We start from the raw sequence: 12,803 nt of genomic DNA, 5'->3' as shown, positions 1-12,803 counted from the left end.
CAAGCTGGGAATAAGACCGTGCCTGCTTCTGAGCATCCATACAGTGAAATCCAGAAACCTTGCAGGCCCTTCCTTTCTTTCCCCTCATCTCTTGGAATTTCTCTTTGATCAAAACTGATTCAAAACAGATTCCAAGTTTCTAAAATGAAGGAAACATATTGTTAAGTTTCAGGGAGAAATTGTGTTAAGAATGAAGAGAAAATGCCCTTAACAATTCAAGCCCAAGGTGTGAGGCCTTGGAAAATGAAAGTGTTGAGAAAAATAGAAAAAAAGGAAGGACATGATAGGGGCTTGTAGAATTATGCATGAGGTGGGGAAATGTAGAGAGGGATTCTTTTCTCCCCCCATAATACTAGAACTCAGCCCCCCCCTGAAATTAATGGGCCCCTTAGTGAAGTTCATTTACTGCTAATGAAGTACACTAGCACAGATGATTTTGAAAGGATTCAATCGATTCATGGAAGAGAGATCCAGGAACGGCTAATAGTCCTGCTGGCCAAGAGGACCGCCTATATTTACTGGCAGCAAATCTGAATAGTGGGCAACATCAGAGGAAAGCCTTTGCACCTGGTTTGTTGACGCTCCAGGCATCTGGTTGGCTACCTTGTGAAATAGGATGGTTTAGATGGACCTCTGAGTAGATGCAGCAAGGGCCTTCTTAGGTTCATTCACAATCCTCTCCAAGGGGACCTCCTGGTTCCTGTCGTATATTTGTACGCTGTGTCTTCAGTGATGAACAAGATGCCCCAAGCCATGCAGTTGAAGTCTGATAAATGGCTGAAGGTAAGCCATGCATAAAAACTATAGCCAGTAAGGGGACTTGTACCATTTCCGCACAGGAGCAAACCCCGCATTGGTGTTTTAAAAAACCCTAAGAATGCCAAACTTTCTGCACAAAATTATGCCTCCCACAGGAGTAGATCCAAATTGTTTGTTTCTCTTCTTAATAAAACCATTTTATTACTTAAGCATCCTGATTGCATATTTAAACTGTCAACACTCACCACCTTCAAAAATTCACCGGAAAGGCTGAGAAACGACTGGTCGACCAACATTTTTAAGTATTTCCTTCTTTTTATTCATATGACTGCTCAGCAGGGGAGGGGGTCGGGTTCACTAAAACTCATAATATCATCTCTGACAAATGAGCGCTGTGGTCATTAAGACGGAGGGGACTGTGGGTGAAGCAGGAGAAGCCCCGCCATCAGAAGACAGAGGCCACGTTGCTCACAGATGCTGAAGCAGCCAGTCCAGTACGGGCAACCTCATCAAGTTGCCCAAGGCCTCCCCCAGCTGCCGTTCCTTCTCGTACTTCAGCACGGCTTGCATGACTTCCCCGACACTGTAGCCCCGTTCCACCGCTAAGGAGGACAGTTGTTGAAGCTGTGGCACAGGGAAAGAGAAAGCCAGGAGGATTGTGAAATATGATCCAGAGAAAACAACTGGCCCATTTGGGGCCACCTACCAAGCCTCTCCCATTTTCAGCCTCTTTCAAACACACGCCTAGCTCTAGAATCACTAGGGTTCTGTCTCCTAACACTAGGGTTGCCAGCTCTGAGTTGGGAACTTTCTCAAGATTGTGGGGTGTAATGCAGGGGTAGTCAACCTGTGGTCCTCCAGATGTTCCATGGATTACAATTCCCACGAGCCCCTGCCAGCGTTTACTGGCAGGGGCTCATGGGAATTGTAGTCCATGGACATCTGGAGGACCACAGGTTGACTACCCCTGCCATAGAGTCAGTCCTCCAAAGAAGCCATTTTCTCCAGGGGAACCAGTCTCTGTAGCCTGGGGATCAATTGTAATTCTGGGAGATCTCCAGCCACTACTTGGAGCGGCCTTTCTCAACTTTTTTACCATTGAGAAACCCCTGAAACATTCTTCAGGTTTTGAGAAACCTCATAAGTGGCGCAATTGTGCAGAATATGGTTGGGAAGCAGAGCTGTGGACACGTCCAAGTGGGACCACTGCTCTCCCCATCCCCATCATTGGCCATTTTGGGAAAGGGGGGGGCATGTCGACATGAACATATATGGCCATATCACGATGAATGTTTAACAATTTTTTTAAAATATAAAAAATTAACTCCCACCCATTCCAGAAACCCTTCCAGGGACATCAAAAAACCTCAGGGTTTCACGGAACCTTGGTTGAGAAAGCCTGACTTCGGGACTGCAGGCAGAATGTGGCCAACCAGTGAGAAGGTTAAACAATAATGGGTCCGTGCAAGGCAAAAATGTAAACAAGAACTTTTATAGCTTCTGTTTGGATACAAGCAAACCACATTAATACTAAAACTCCTTTGTTCTCTTTAGAGAGCATTTGAGCATTACGCTGATCCTGCATTGAGCAGACGGCTGGACTAGATGGCTTATGTGGCCCCTTCCAACAGGTTCTATGTCTTTTTGCGGCTCGATAGATACTATCTGAAAATCTTTAACTCTCCAGATGAAGTGAAAATAAATTTACTGGAAATAGTTTGAGAACCAAGGAGATTTCATTCCCTAGTAATGATATATTTTGTTTGTATTCAATCGGAAGCTACAACATTTCTTGTTTAGACTTTTGCCTCACACGGACTCATTATGGTTTAACTACCAGGAGACTGGCAACTCTAATGAGAGCTGAAACCAAAAAAGAGGTAGATCGCACATCGCCTTTGTTCCAACAAATTGCAAGTTGCATTCCACACAAAGCCTTGCATTTTTGGAGGAATATCCTTAAGTAAATCAAATAAAGAAAATCCTAAGTGTTGAAGGCCCTCTGTGAAATACCTCCCTACTGCTCACCTCCCTTCCTGTCCCCTCCCAACTCTCCAGTTTGGTGTTGATGCCATTGGCTGCTATCCCCTATGGTTTCCAGTGCCTGGCCAACTACTCCCTAAGCAAGCAGTGGCCTCAGCAAGTAGTTGGGGCCTCGGGAGGAAAAGGGGAAACAAAGGGAGGTAGCTGGCATTGTTGCTTCTGGCAGCCGCAATGGCTTGCCCAGCCAGGCAAACCAACAGGTGGGCAAGTGGTGGCAAAAGACAGGTGATATGCATGCAAGGAGACACAATTCTGGGGTTGATCAAATGGGTGATTGGCAGCTTGAAGCAGCAGCAACCAATACTTCTCCTTTCTCCCTGGGGAGAAGCAACATGATGTCATGGAGAGACCGAGGCCTGGAGGGGTCCAGTGTTTGCCACTGCCTAATGGGAGAGGCGTGAGCAGATACTACAGGCATCAACCTATAATATGGGCAATTTGTTGGGTTTTTGCAGCACTTCTCCCAGCAATGATCACTAGAGGATATCACTTACCCTATCTTTTCTCTCTCCCCAAATACACTACCCTTTTAATAAACAAGTGACTCAGTGTTTTGTGCCATTTCTAGATGGATTTATGTTAAATTAAAAAAAAGAGTTTACTATTGTAAGCTGCCTTCGGCGATTCTCTAAAGAGAGATATTTTCCAAGTAAACAAAATAAATACCCATGAAAGCTGATCAACCATTAACTCATCTGTTATATCACAGAAATACGAAAGGTCAGAATTGGAATGTTTATCACGGGGAATCTTGGAATTTTGAGGAATGGGAGAACACCATCCCAAAGTAGATATCTCAAAAAGGTGGAGTCAAATGGCACACCATCCTCCTCATGGCTCCTGAGATGGAGGAAAGCCCAAAGGAGGAATGGAACCACACACTGACTAAGGACAGATGAAGCACTCATTAGTCCTCCTGACCCTCCAGTGGAAACCCGTTCTTTTCAATGAGGGCAGCCAATAACAAACCCTGCCTTACAATGGATCTATTTGTTTTCTGAAAAGCTCAGTGGGCACCATACTGCGGAAGCCTGTTTATCGAAACACTATCCTGTTCTGCTACCTTCCATGAGCCAGTTTTTCATTGCTTACCTTATTCAGTGTGTCTTCATCGTCATCCATGAAATACAATACAGGCACATTTAACTGTGAGGCCGCAACCCACTGAAGAATGGCTTGGAGCTGTTTGTGGTGCACGTTCTCAGGAGCATTCTGATTAGTCACGACCACTTTGCGACCACATGGATTGTCTTCGCCCGAGCCAACCCGGCTTTCCCCAGTCTCAGAGCCCCTGAAATACACTGTATCGCCAGGATCTTCTTCGTCTCCTACATCTTCCAGACCTGCCTCAGGATTGCTGTATTTGGCTATCATGAGACACAGCTTCGTTACTGTATCCACCAGGTGGTCAATAAAGGGACCACTGCCTCCTTCCTTCCTGTCAACGTCAAACTGATCCAGAATCATTTTGGTGAGCCCGGAGATGGCATCTTCGTAAGAATGGTCTGTTTCCGAGAGGCCGGAAGGCCCTGCTCCCTCGAGGTATTTGTAGGCATTCCTGCTTGCTTCTTCTGCCATCACACTCCCCTCGTTCCCTCCTAGTTTGCTGACCGTCTCATTGATGAGCTTCTGGATCAGCATCACTATCACACTGGACATATCGTTTTCAGGATTCGGTTCTGAATGTTCGTCGTCGCTTTGCTTGGTCGGGTCATACAGTCTTGCCGAAATTGGGGGAGAGCCACCACCACCTTTATCGTGGGACAGAAAGCCAAATGTCCCAGCTGCCCTGCTGGTCTTACCACCTTCTCCTTCCTTCATGGCATTCTCCTGCTGTACCAGATGGTATTGTATCAGGAGCAATGCCGTCACAATCAGGTCTCTTGCCCAAGAGTCCGTGGCGGGATCCTGGCTGTCCATATTCCAGAGGGCACCCCCCGTGGCCTTGGATGACTGAGAAATGGATCCTCCGGGGTCTTTAGTTTTCTGCCACTTGGTGAGGCCCTCCTTCAGGATATGGTTTCCTACCGTTTCCGCACAAGTCATTTCTTTTTCTTTATGCGTCGCTGTTTTTGCAGCAGAAAACCTCATGTTCTGCATCTTCCCGTCAGCCCCTGCCCCTGTCTTGACACTGGCAAAAGCCATGCTTTGGGAGCGGGCCTTATCGCCCGCCTGCTTTTGCACAATCAAAGCGTTGTGCAAGCGATTCAGCATGGCTTGGACGATCTCAGACACCTTTTGGCTTCCTTGGCTGAAGAGGCTCCGCTTCACGGCCGAAACGAAGTCGGAGTCAGTCATGAGGGTCCCTGTGACATCGTGTAAGTTTTTCATGCAGGAGTCTATCAGGTCCGAGACCACCTCCTTGGAATGCTTCAGCAGAACCTTCTTCAGGACGGCGCAAGCTATGTTGGAGTCGTTCACTTTTACTTTCATTGTCTTCATGACGGAGACCATCATGTCCGAAACAACATTGTTGGCATAGACCAGTATGCCTTTGCTCAGGGAGTTGGTATACTCATCGGTGCCAAACCGTTTCCGGTGGTTGCAGCCTTTGGGCCTGTCCCTGAACGGTTCGCTTCTGTTTGGCATTTCTGTAGTCTCTTCTTTGTAATACATGGTCTTCTGCTTCATCTTGGGGCTCCCTTCAGATTTGCACTCACCCATCTTGGACGGTTTGTGCTTCTCTTCTGCGCCTGTCCCGACAGACCTGTGGCTGTGATCCCCAGCAGCCGTAAACGCGGTCTTGTGGGCATGTGCATGGCCATCGGCGTTCTCGTTCATTTCCTTGCGCGCCATGGCTATGGCAAGGTTGGAAAGCCTATTGCAATAATAAGAGACTTCATCGGGGTCAGGATTCAAATTTGGCGAGGCAGAGCTGTCGCTTTCCTCGTCCTTCGCCTCCTTTTGAGAAGCGGCTTTCATGGCCATGTGGAAGTTGGGGGATCCCCGGTTGGAGCTGACGTTCACGCTGAACTCCTCATCGCACACGCTGTAGCCGCCGGGAGAATGCACATTGCGCTGCGGCATGGCTTGCCTCGCAGTTGCCGCCGAGTCTTTTGTCACGGCGCCACCTGCGTTGTTACTGGCGTTCAGCACATTCTGGATCCCCACTGCGCACTTTTCCAGATCTTTTCGGAGACAGCTCAAGACTTTGAGTGGATCGGAGGCTGTTTGTTGGAAAAGTTTGGCAGAGTCAGTCTGAAGATGGGAAGAAAACACAATTTTTCGATGGCTCACCACTCAGCACCACGGGTAGGTACATTTAGCACAAAAAAACCATCACCCCCCCCCAACAAAACAATGTCTGTCCTCTTTCAGAGATGGGAAAACATTAATTGTCATAAGCGTCACACTTAAGCATGCTCAGAAGAATGATGGGAATTTAGTCCATGGACATCTGGAGGACCACAGGTTGACTACCCCTGGTGTAGTATTTGCTGGATTGCACCATTTCAGACGGTAGCCTAGAGGGGATTGCTCAGATCTAGCAATGTGCAAGCTGCAAGGGAGTTCTGCAAGGGAGAGGGGAAGCTTCCAATCCCCCCCACACACTCTTTTGCTAGTCCATCCAAGGGGATGTGGAACCAATGAAAATGGATGAAAATCTCCCTACACACCCTCTCTGCTGGTGAAGGGAAACCAGAAGCTCCTTCTGTTGGCAGAGCAATTAACGCATTAAGGTGCACAACCTGATTAAAGAGTAGACAAATGTTTATTCAGGAATGACCACACTTGATAGTGCAGAGTAGGGACAGAGGTAAGTTCCTAAATACATCTCCAGCTGAGAGAGAGAAAGAAAGAAAACGAATTGTGGTTTTTGAGAAGAGTAGCAATCTGGAGACAGACAAGGAATGACACTTAACAAGAGAGAAGGTCCTGACCTCACTGTCCTATCTTAATAGTCTTCTTGCTGCCCCCTGCAGGCTCTTCTTCATTGTACACAGGACACTGCCCATTCTAACACCTTCTCCCCCCCCCCTTTGCAGCCCTGAATGAACAAGCACTTTTTAAGTTGAGTTCCCCTAGTGTACATCAGACTGTGGGTTTGGACATGAACCCATGACCCTGCACTTCTCTGTGTATCCTGTAGTTTTTCCCCAACTGATGTCTAATCCTGGTTTGCTATGGCCTGCCTCAGGGTCATGGGCCTGGTATTTCTTGGAGGTCTTGCTAGCCAGGGCCAACCCTGCTTGGCTTCCAGTATCTGATGATACCGGCTGGCTGGGCCATCCAGGGCAGGGCAGAGCCTCTTCTAGCTCTGCTGAGATTCTTTTATCTAGAGCAGGAACCTCGGCCATTCTGCATACTGAGTGGTGGACCTGCCTGACCTTGTGTGAAGTATGTGAGCTGAGGGATCTCCCCACTTCATGTGTAGGCAGTGCATGGGGAATATCAGGGAATGCAGAGAAAGGGCTTCAACCCTTTCCTTTTACACCCAAAATAAAGCAGCAAACCTTCTTACATAAAGGATCATGCTAGAAACATGGTTTAAGACTTCTTACCGTCCAAGTCTGCTCCTCCTCGTCACTGGGGGTATAGCGATCGACTTTGCACAGTCCAATTGGGCTCTGTAACCAGTCAATGCTATCTGTCGTCTGGGATGACAAGAAACAATAACCAGAGTGAAACTCACAGACAGAGCCATTTTTAACATAACGGTGTCATTCTGAACATACCTACTCCTTTTCCACCATCGAGGAAATGGAGATTTGCAAGGTTTCCCGAGTACTGATATGACCACAAGCACAACTGAATTCCCACTGCAATTATGCAACAGCACAAAAGTGTTCCTGGACAAAGAACCTAAGCTTTTCTGTGTGGTGTGTGTTTTAAGCAATGCATGCTTCTAGTCATGGATGCAGTGATAGGCTTGAAAGTCAATGCAAAGCCTGCTGAGAGCTAAGAATCTTCTAGACAGATCAAGGGGGTCCTGAATAAGGGCCCATTCTGCACACATAAGATAATGCACTTTCAATGTGTTTTGGCAGCTGGATTTTCCGGTGCAGAACAGGAAAATCTACTTCTAAAGTGCACTGAAAGTACATTATTTATTGTGTGCAGAATAGGCCAAGGTTTCAGAGCCCTTACTCCTTGTGAGCAGCAAAACTAGAACAAATGTGGAATCCTAAGAATGTTTCTTGAGGCTAAGTGCAACTGAATGAACCAAAATAGGGTTCTGAGTTGATTTGCAAAGGAAGACACGGTAGATTAGGCAAAATTCTAAAGAATTATGAGGCAAAGAATGTAAAAAGGGAACAGACATTACAAAAAGTTGCCATTCTTTAAATATATTCAAGAATTCCCTCCCCCCCCCCCCCAGGCTTCTCTTCCAGACCAGAAGCAAACCAATGACTCCTTTCAGGCACAACCCAGTTGCCTTGGGCCCCAGCCCCACTGGGGAAAAATGGAAAGTGTATAAGTGCACAGTCCTTCCATTCACGCCACATGTCTTGTGCAAGCAAAAGGACTCTGCTCAAAGGAAATGATGGAGGCATCCTCCCACAGCCTGTTTGGTTTTCGATTTTCTGCCCATCCCAAGAAGGAAGAAACCCCAAGCTGTCAAAAGGCTTCTTGATGGCTGCCTGCTAAAAGAACAAAGCCACCGCACTGATGCTAAATATGTTGTGGTTTTTAATGTTTCTCTCAAGCTTCTAATCTTGCCTACTCTTTCCTCCAATAAACGGCAGATAATTCTAAAAAATAGTTAGGGAAAATCTCCTTCCTTCTGCCAAAAAGCAATTCTTCTGGGGTTGACACCCTGGTATTCCCATCCTTCGCATTTGTTTAGAAAAATGAAATGTGGCTTCTCCTGAGATCTGCTTGTGTGAAAGCAATACAATACAACAGCAATACAATGCAATCATCAAAATAACAATCCCCTCTCCAAATTATCAGTGCTAAAACAAAAACAGCAGGAAACAACATTCAGCAGGCAGTAGGGATGCCAGTCCCCAGCTGGGACCTGAGGATCCCCTGGAATTATAGTTCATCTCCACACTAAAGAGATAAGTTCCCCTGGATAAAATGGCTGCTTTGGAGAAGCATTCTATTCCAGTGAGATCCTTCCCTCCCCCAAGTCCCACCCACACCTGGCTCCACCACAAATCTATCCATATATTTTCCAGCCCAGAGCTGGCAAGCCAAGCAGCCTCAAAGCTCTCAAAGTGACCTCAAGTTAGAAGCAGACCATCAAAATAGCGAGGAACAAGGGAACACTTGAGTTAGAAGCTTCAGTAAAAAGAGATGCTTTCTTTGGTGCCTAAAAGACTGTAGGGTAGGCATCAGGCAAGTCGCTAAGGGGAGAGAAGCCATTCCCATGTCAAGGTGCCACCACTGAAAAATCCCTGTTCCACTTCTTCAGGTGGGGGCACAGATAATAGGGCTTGGAAAAGAGGGCAAACATACTTAAAAAAAACTCTTGGTTTTCTGCTTGTAAAGAAAACTCGTAGAAGGAAGTCATATCACAGGGGTTGCAGCCCCATCTCTTTCAACATAAGTTTACTCTAAACCAGTCCCTAAGGAAGGATTTTAAGCTCACGTTAGGCACACAGAACGGGTGCTAAATCCTCCCCCAGTTAACGTCTATATTCCCCCAATCTTGGAGGCTACTGAGGGATATTTAAACTGGGAAGAGGTGACACATCATATTGCAACCCTCAAAAGTGACCATCCACGGGCTGAATTAGCCCTTATTGGGAATTTCAATGCTAGACTAGGAGCCAAGTACCTAACAAATCCAAATCCAATAGGAATCGATATTAGATGTCTTGGGGACAGATTGCAGAGAGGTGTATTTTGCACCTGTCACCTGCACACCTCTTTAAAATTGGAACCTTGGCTTCATCCCTGGGTTTCTATTTCTTTGGGGCAAGCCTGCCTTTCCAAGAGATGGTCTGCTGACTTCCCACCTAGTTTCTTGGCTGTTTTGCAGAGTTCTCCTCGTTGTGTGTAGACCACACAACCATCTGTGGGAATGCTAATCCCAGTGAGCTGAATACACACACACACACACACACACACACAACTTGTGCTCACATCCAGGAGCCACCGAGAACATCACCACAGCATGGCAGACCGAATGGTGTCCAAAACCAGATCCTCTTCTGCAGGGAATGACATGATTCCCGGTGGATAGGGTTCTTTAGATGTCTCTCTTAAATATTTTTACAAATGATTTCAACAGCAAAACATAGAATCTCACCATTCTTTACGACTCATTTGGTAAGCCCAAGGGACGTCTCTGAAAAGTTGTAACTGACGCTCACAACTTCCAGGAATGTCTTCCATAGGCTGCCATATAGAATCAGAATCTACAAAACAGGAGCAAAACGTGTTGCTTGCGGAGGCAGCTCGTTGCCCAGTTGCTGCTTTGACCCCCATCTACGGATGCCCCTTTGGTCCACAAGGGGCTAGAAAATTATCCTTTCCCAAACACACTAGAATGAAATGCTCTTCAGCCACTCCCATTTTGTTCCTGGCAGGGTTAACGCAGAAACACTTCCCAAAGGATTGTGCTCTTTCCTTTATTTAATTTCTATCCCCGCCATGCCTCCCAATGGGGAGCCAGGGTTGCCACACCAGGCTGGGAAATGTTTATAGATCTTGGCAGTGGAGCTTGGAAGGAACTCAATAGGGTATCAGGCCAGACTCCACCCTCCAAAGCAGTCATTTCTTCCAGGGGAACTGATTCCATAGTCTGGAGATCAGTTGTCATTTTGGGAAATCTCCAGGCCCACATGTAGGCTGGCTATCCTAATGGGGACTCCAATTGGCTTATGCTCTTCTGTTTTATCTTCATAACAACCCTGTGCGGTAGGTTACGCCAAGTGTGTATGACTGGCCCAAAGCTACCCAGAGAGCTTCCAAAAAAGTGTGGGGCTCTGAACGGATTCTGCAGCCTAGTCAGATACTACACTACACGGACTCTTCCACTATCGACCAAATTGCTCAGCAATGCACAGATGGGATGGCATAAGGGAGGCAGTCACTTCTAATGCATAATATATCCCAGAAGTAAAATAAACACCAGTGGAAACAAGCCATCGGAATAAAGGTTAAAAGACAATGAAAATTGGTGCTTGCGTTGGTCCATAGTAAAACCCCCAAACAAAAAGACCTGTAATATTTTTATGAAGAGCAACCAAAATCTTGCTGACAGTGTCAATTCATTCATCTCAGAATAACGTTAACAAATTCAGGGCTTTCCATGGATGAAAATCTATTGTGTTTCAAGATGGGTTGCATCTGCACCTGGACACTTCATGTTTCACAAGGCAGGAGTACCACCAGGTCAGGGCAGGACTGTGTATCTTGCTTAGGGTGGCCAAATACCTTGTCCTTGCCCTGCGCTGTGGTTTCTATGTTTCACTAGACATTTGGTTGAGGCTGGGTTGGGAAAGATCTTCCCCCTCCCTGGTGCTCCGTTGACCTACTCCATCATCCCTGATACAGAAAACAGTCAGTTGGAGGCTTGGTGGGGGTTGCAGAGAGGCATCTTTTGGGGTGGTTGGGGAGGGTGGGAAGGGGTTCTAAATTATTGTTCTATTGTTTTACTGTATATTGTTGCTAATGTGGGCCACCACAAGCTAGCTGACCTAGGAGCGGTGCTATAAAATTTTAATTAATAAATCAAATCAATAAATAATGGATATAATTTATAACCGCTCTGAGCCATAATGAAGGGCGGTATAAAAATTTAATAAACAAACACACAAAAGATCCCTTCCTTTCTCTTTGTTCCTGTCCAAGATGGTCTCCTTCTTAAGGAGGATCGGACCCTTTCCACCTTTAGCTCGTCATAAAACGCGTCCGCTCGAATACCATTGCCTACCTCTACACCATCAAATCAAGGGTCCACCAGGATCCCTCTCCTCCAAAAAAGCAGAATATTTAAACCCAAAACAGCCACAGTGTTCTTTGAAGGATCCCAGCACTGTCTCCCCTCTCATCCTCCTCCTGCCAGAATGTAAAATGATGTCACAATGGACCTGGAGACAGCGGTGTTTCCACGGCGATGGTTAGCACCACAAAGAGGAAGCCTAGGCTACAGGCCTGGGCTGAAATCTGCTGCCCTGGAAAGCTTCTTGGGGCTTTTCTGAGGATTTGGGGTCAGGTTCTACTCTAAGTAGACAAACAGGGCATTTACTTTGGAGCAACCAAGCAGTGCCACACGGGTTTTGAAGCTATATTATATTAGTCAAACACAACCAAGCTAAATTATCTCCTCTCTGACAAGAACCATCAGACGATGTGCCAGGTAGCTAGGATCTGTGCTCCGGATTGTACACTCAGAAACTCTACACATGGCAATTGAAGTTATGATGGATAAAATTTTATAATCTGGATTTTTTATTCTTTTGCATAAAATTTTATTAATCTTAAAATGGTTTATATGCACATGTTTGATATTTGGATTGTATATTTTATACTTTGAACCTCAAATGTTATTGTGTATTGTTTTGGTATTGGTAGAGGACCATAATAAATGATTGGCTGACTCTAAACTAGTCCATTTCTATTTATTAGTCTATACAGCTTGTAAACTCTTAGACAAAATAAAATTATGTATATCAAATACAACTTTTAAAACAGAATAAAACCAAGATCCCTAAGGAATTTAAATCCCAACTCATTGGACAAATCAAACAGCTCAAGTGTATTATAATAGAACAGAGAAAAATAAATTTGAAGACAGCAATCAACCTGTATTTAAATATTTTGAGTGTTTCCAAAATGCACTTGGAAATTACCAAAGAATAAATGGGACACAAAAATGACAGCAAAGCCCACAGTGTCCCGAAACTAGTGGGAAAACATAAATTGTCTTCAGCAGCATCTGCACATTAATGCACCTAAACAGGGTGCAGAATTCTTTTTTCATGCAGCAACAGCAGCAAGACTTATCATCGCCTCCATCTGGAAACAGCAGGCACCTCATATGGACTCATGGTGCATAAAACTCAAGAGAACTAGCAGCAATGGCTAAATTAACAGACTTGGTC

General features: G+C 45.8%; 1 protein-coding gene across 1 annotated transcript; it reads right to left on the bottom strand.

Moving 5' to 3' along the window:
- Window positions 1-1,068: 1,068 nt before the first annotated feature.
- On the bottom strand, window positions 1,069-11,767 carry AKAP3 (A-kinase anchoring protein 3). The gene is made up of 5 exons (XM_077310500.1): window positions 11,633-11,767; window positions 10,004-10,112; window positions 7,305-7,397; window positions 3,895-6,000; window positions 1,069-1,383 (listed from the first exon to the last, which is right to left on the bottom strand). Exons 2-5 carry the CDS (start codon window positions 10,004-10,006, stop codon window positions 1,228-1,230), a joined length of 2,358 nt encoding a protein of 785 aa, XP_077166615.1. The 5' UTR covers window positions 10,007-10,112; window positions 11,633-11,767; the 3' UTR covers window positions 1,069-1,227.
- Between the last annotated feature and the right edge of the window lie 1,036 nt (window positions 11,768-12,803).

The sequence above is a fragment of the Paroedura picta genome, chromosome 14, assembly GCF_049243985.1.
Source record: "Paroedura picta isolate Pp20150507F chromosome 14, Ppicta_v3.0, whole genome shotgun sequence".
Classification (NCBI taxonomy): Eukaryota; Metazoa; Chordata; class Lepidosauria; order Squamata; family Gekkonidae; genus Paroedura; species Paroedura picta.
This window is presented reverse-complemented; position numbering and strand designations above follow the sequence as displayed.

Coding starts and splice junctions, on each gene's coding strand:
- AKAP3 (XM_077310500.1), bottom strand. Junction 6,001..7,304: donor AGGAGGAGCAGACTTGGACG/GTAAGAAGTCTT, acceptor TCCCATCTTCAG/ACTGACTCTGCCAAACTTTT. Junction 1,384..3,894: donor ATGAAGACACACTGAATAAG/GTAAGCAATGAA, acceptor CCTGTGCCACAG/CTTCAACAACTGTCCTCCTT.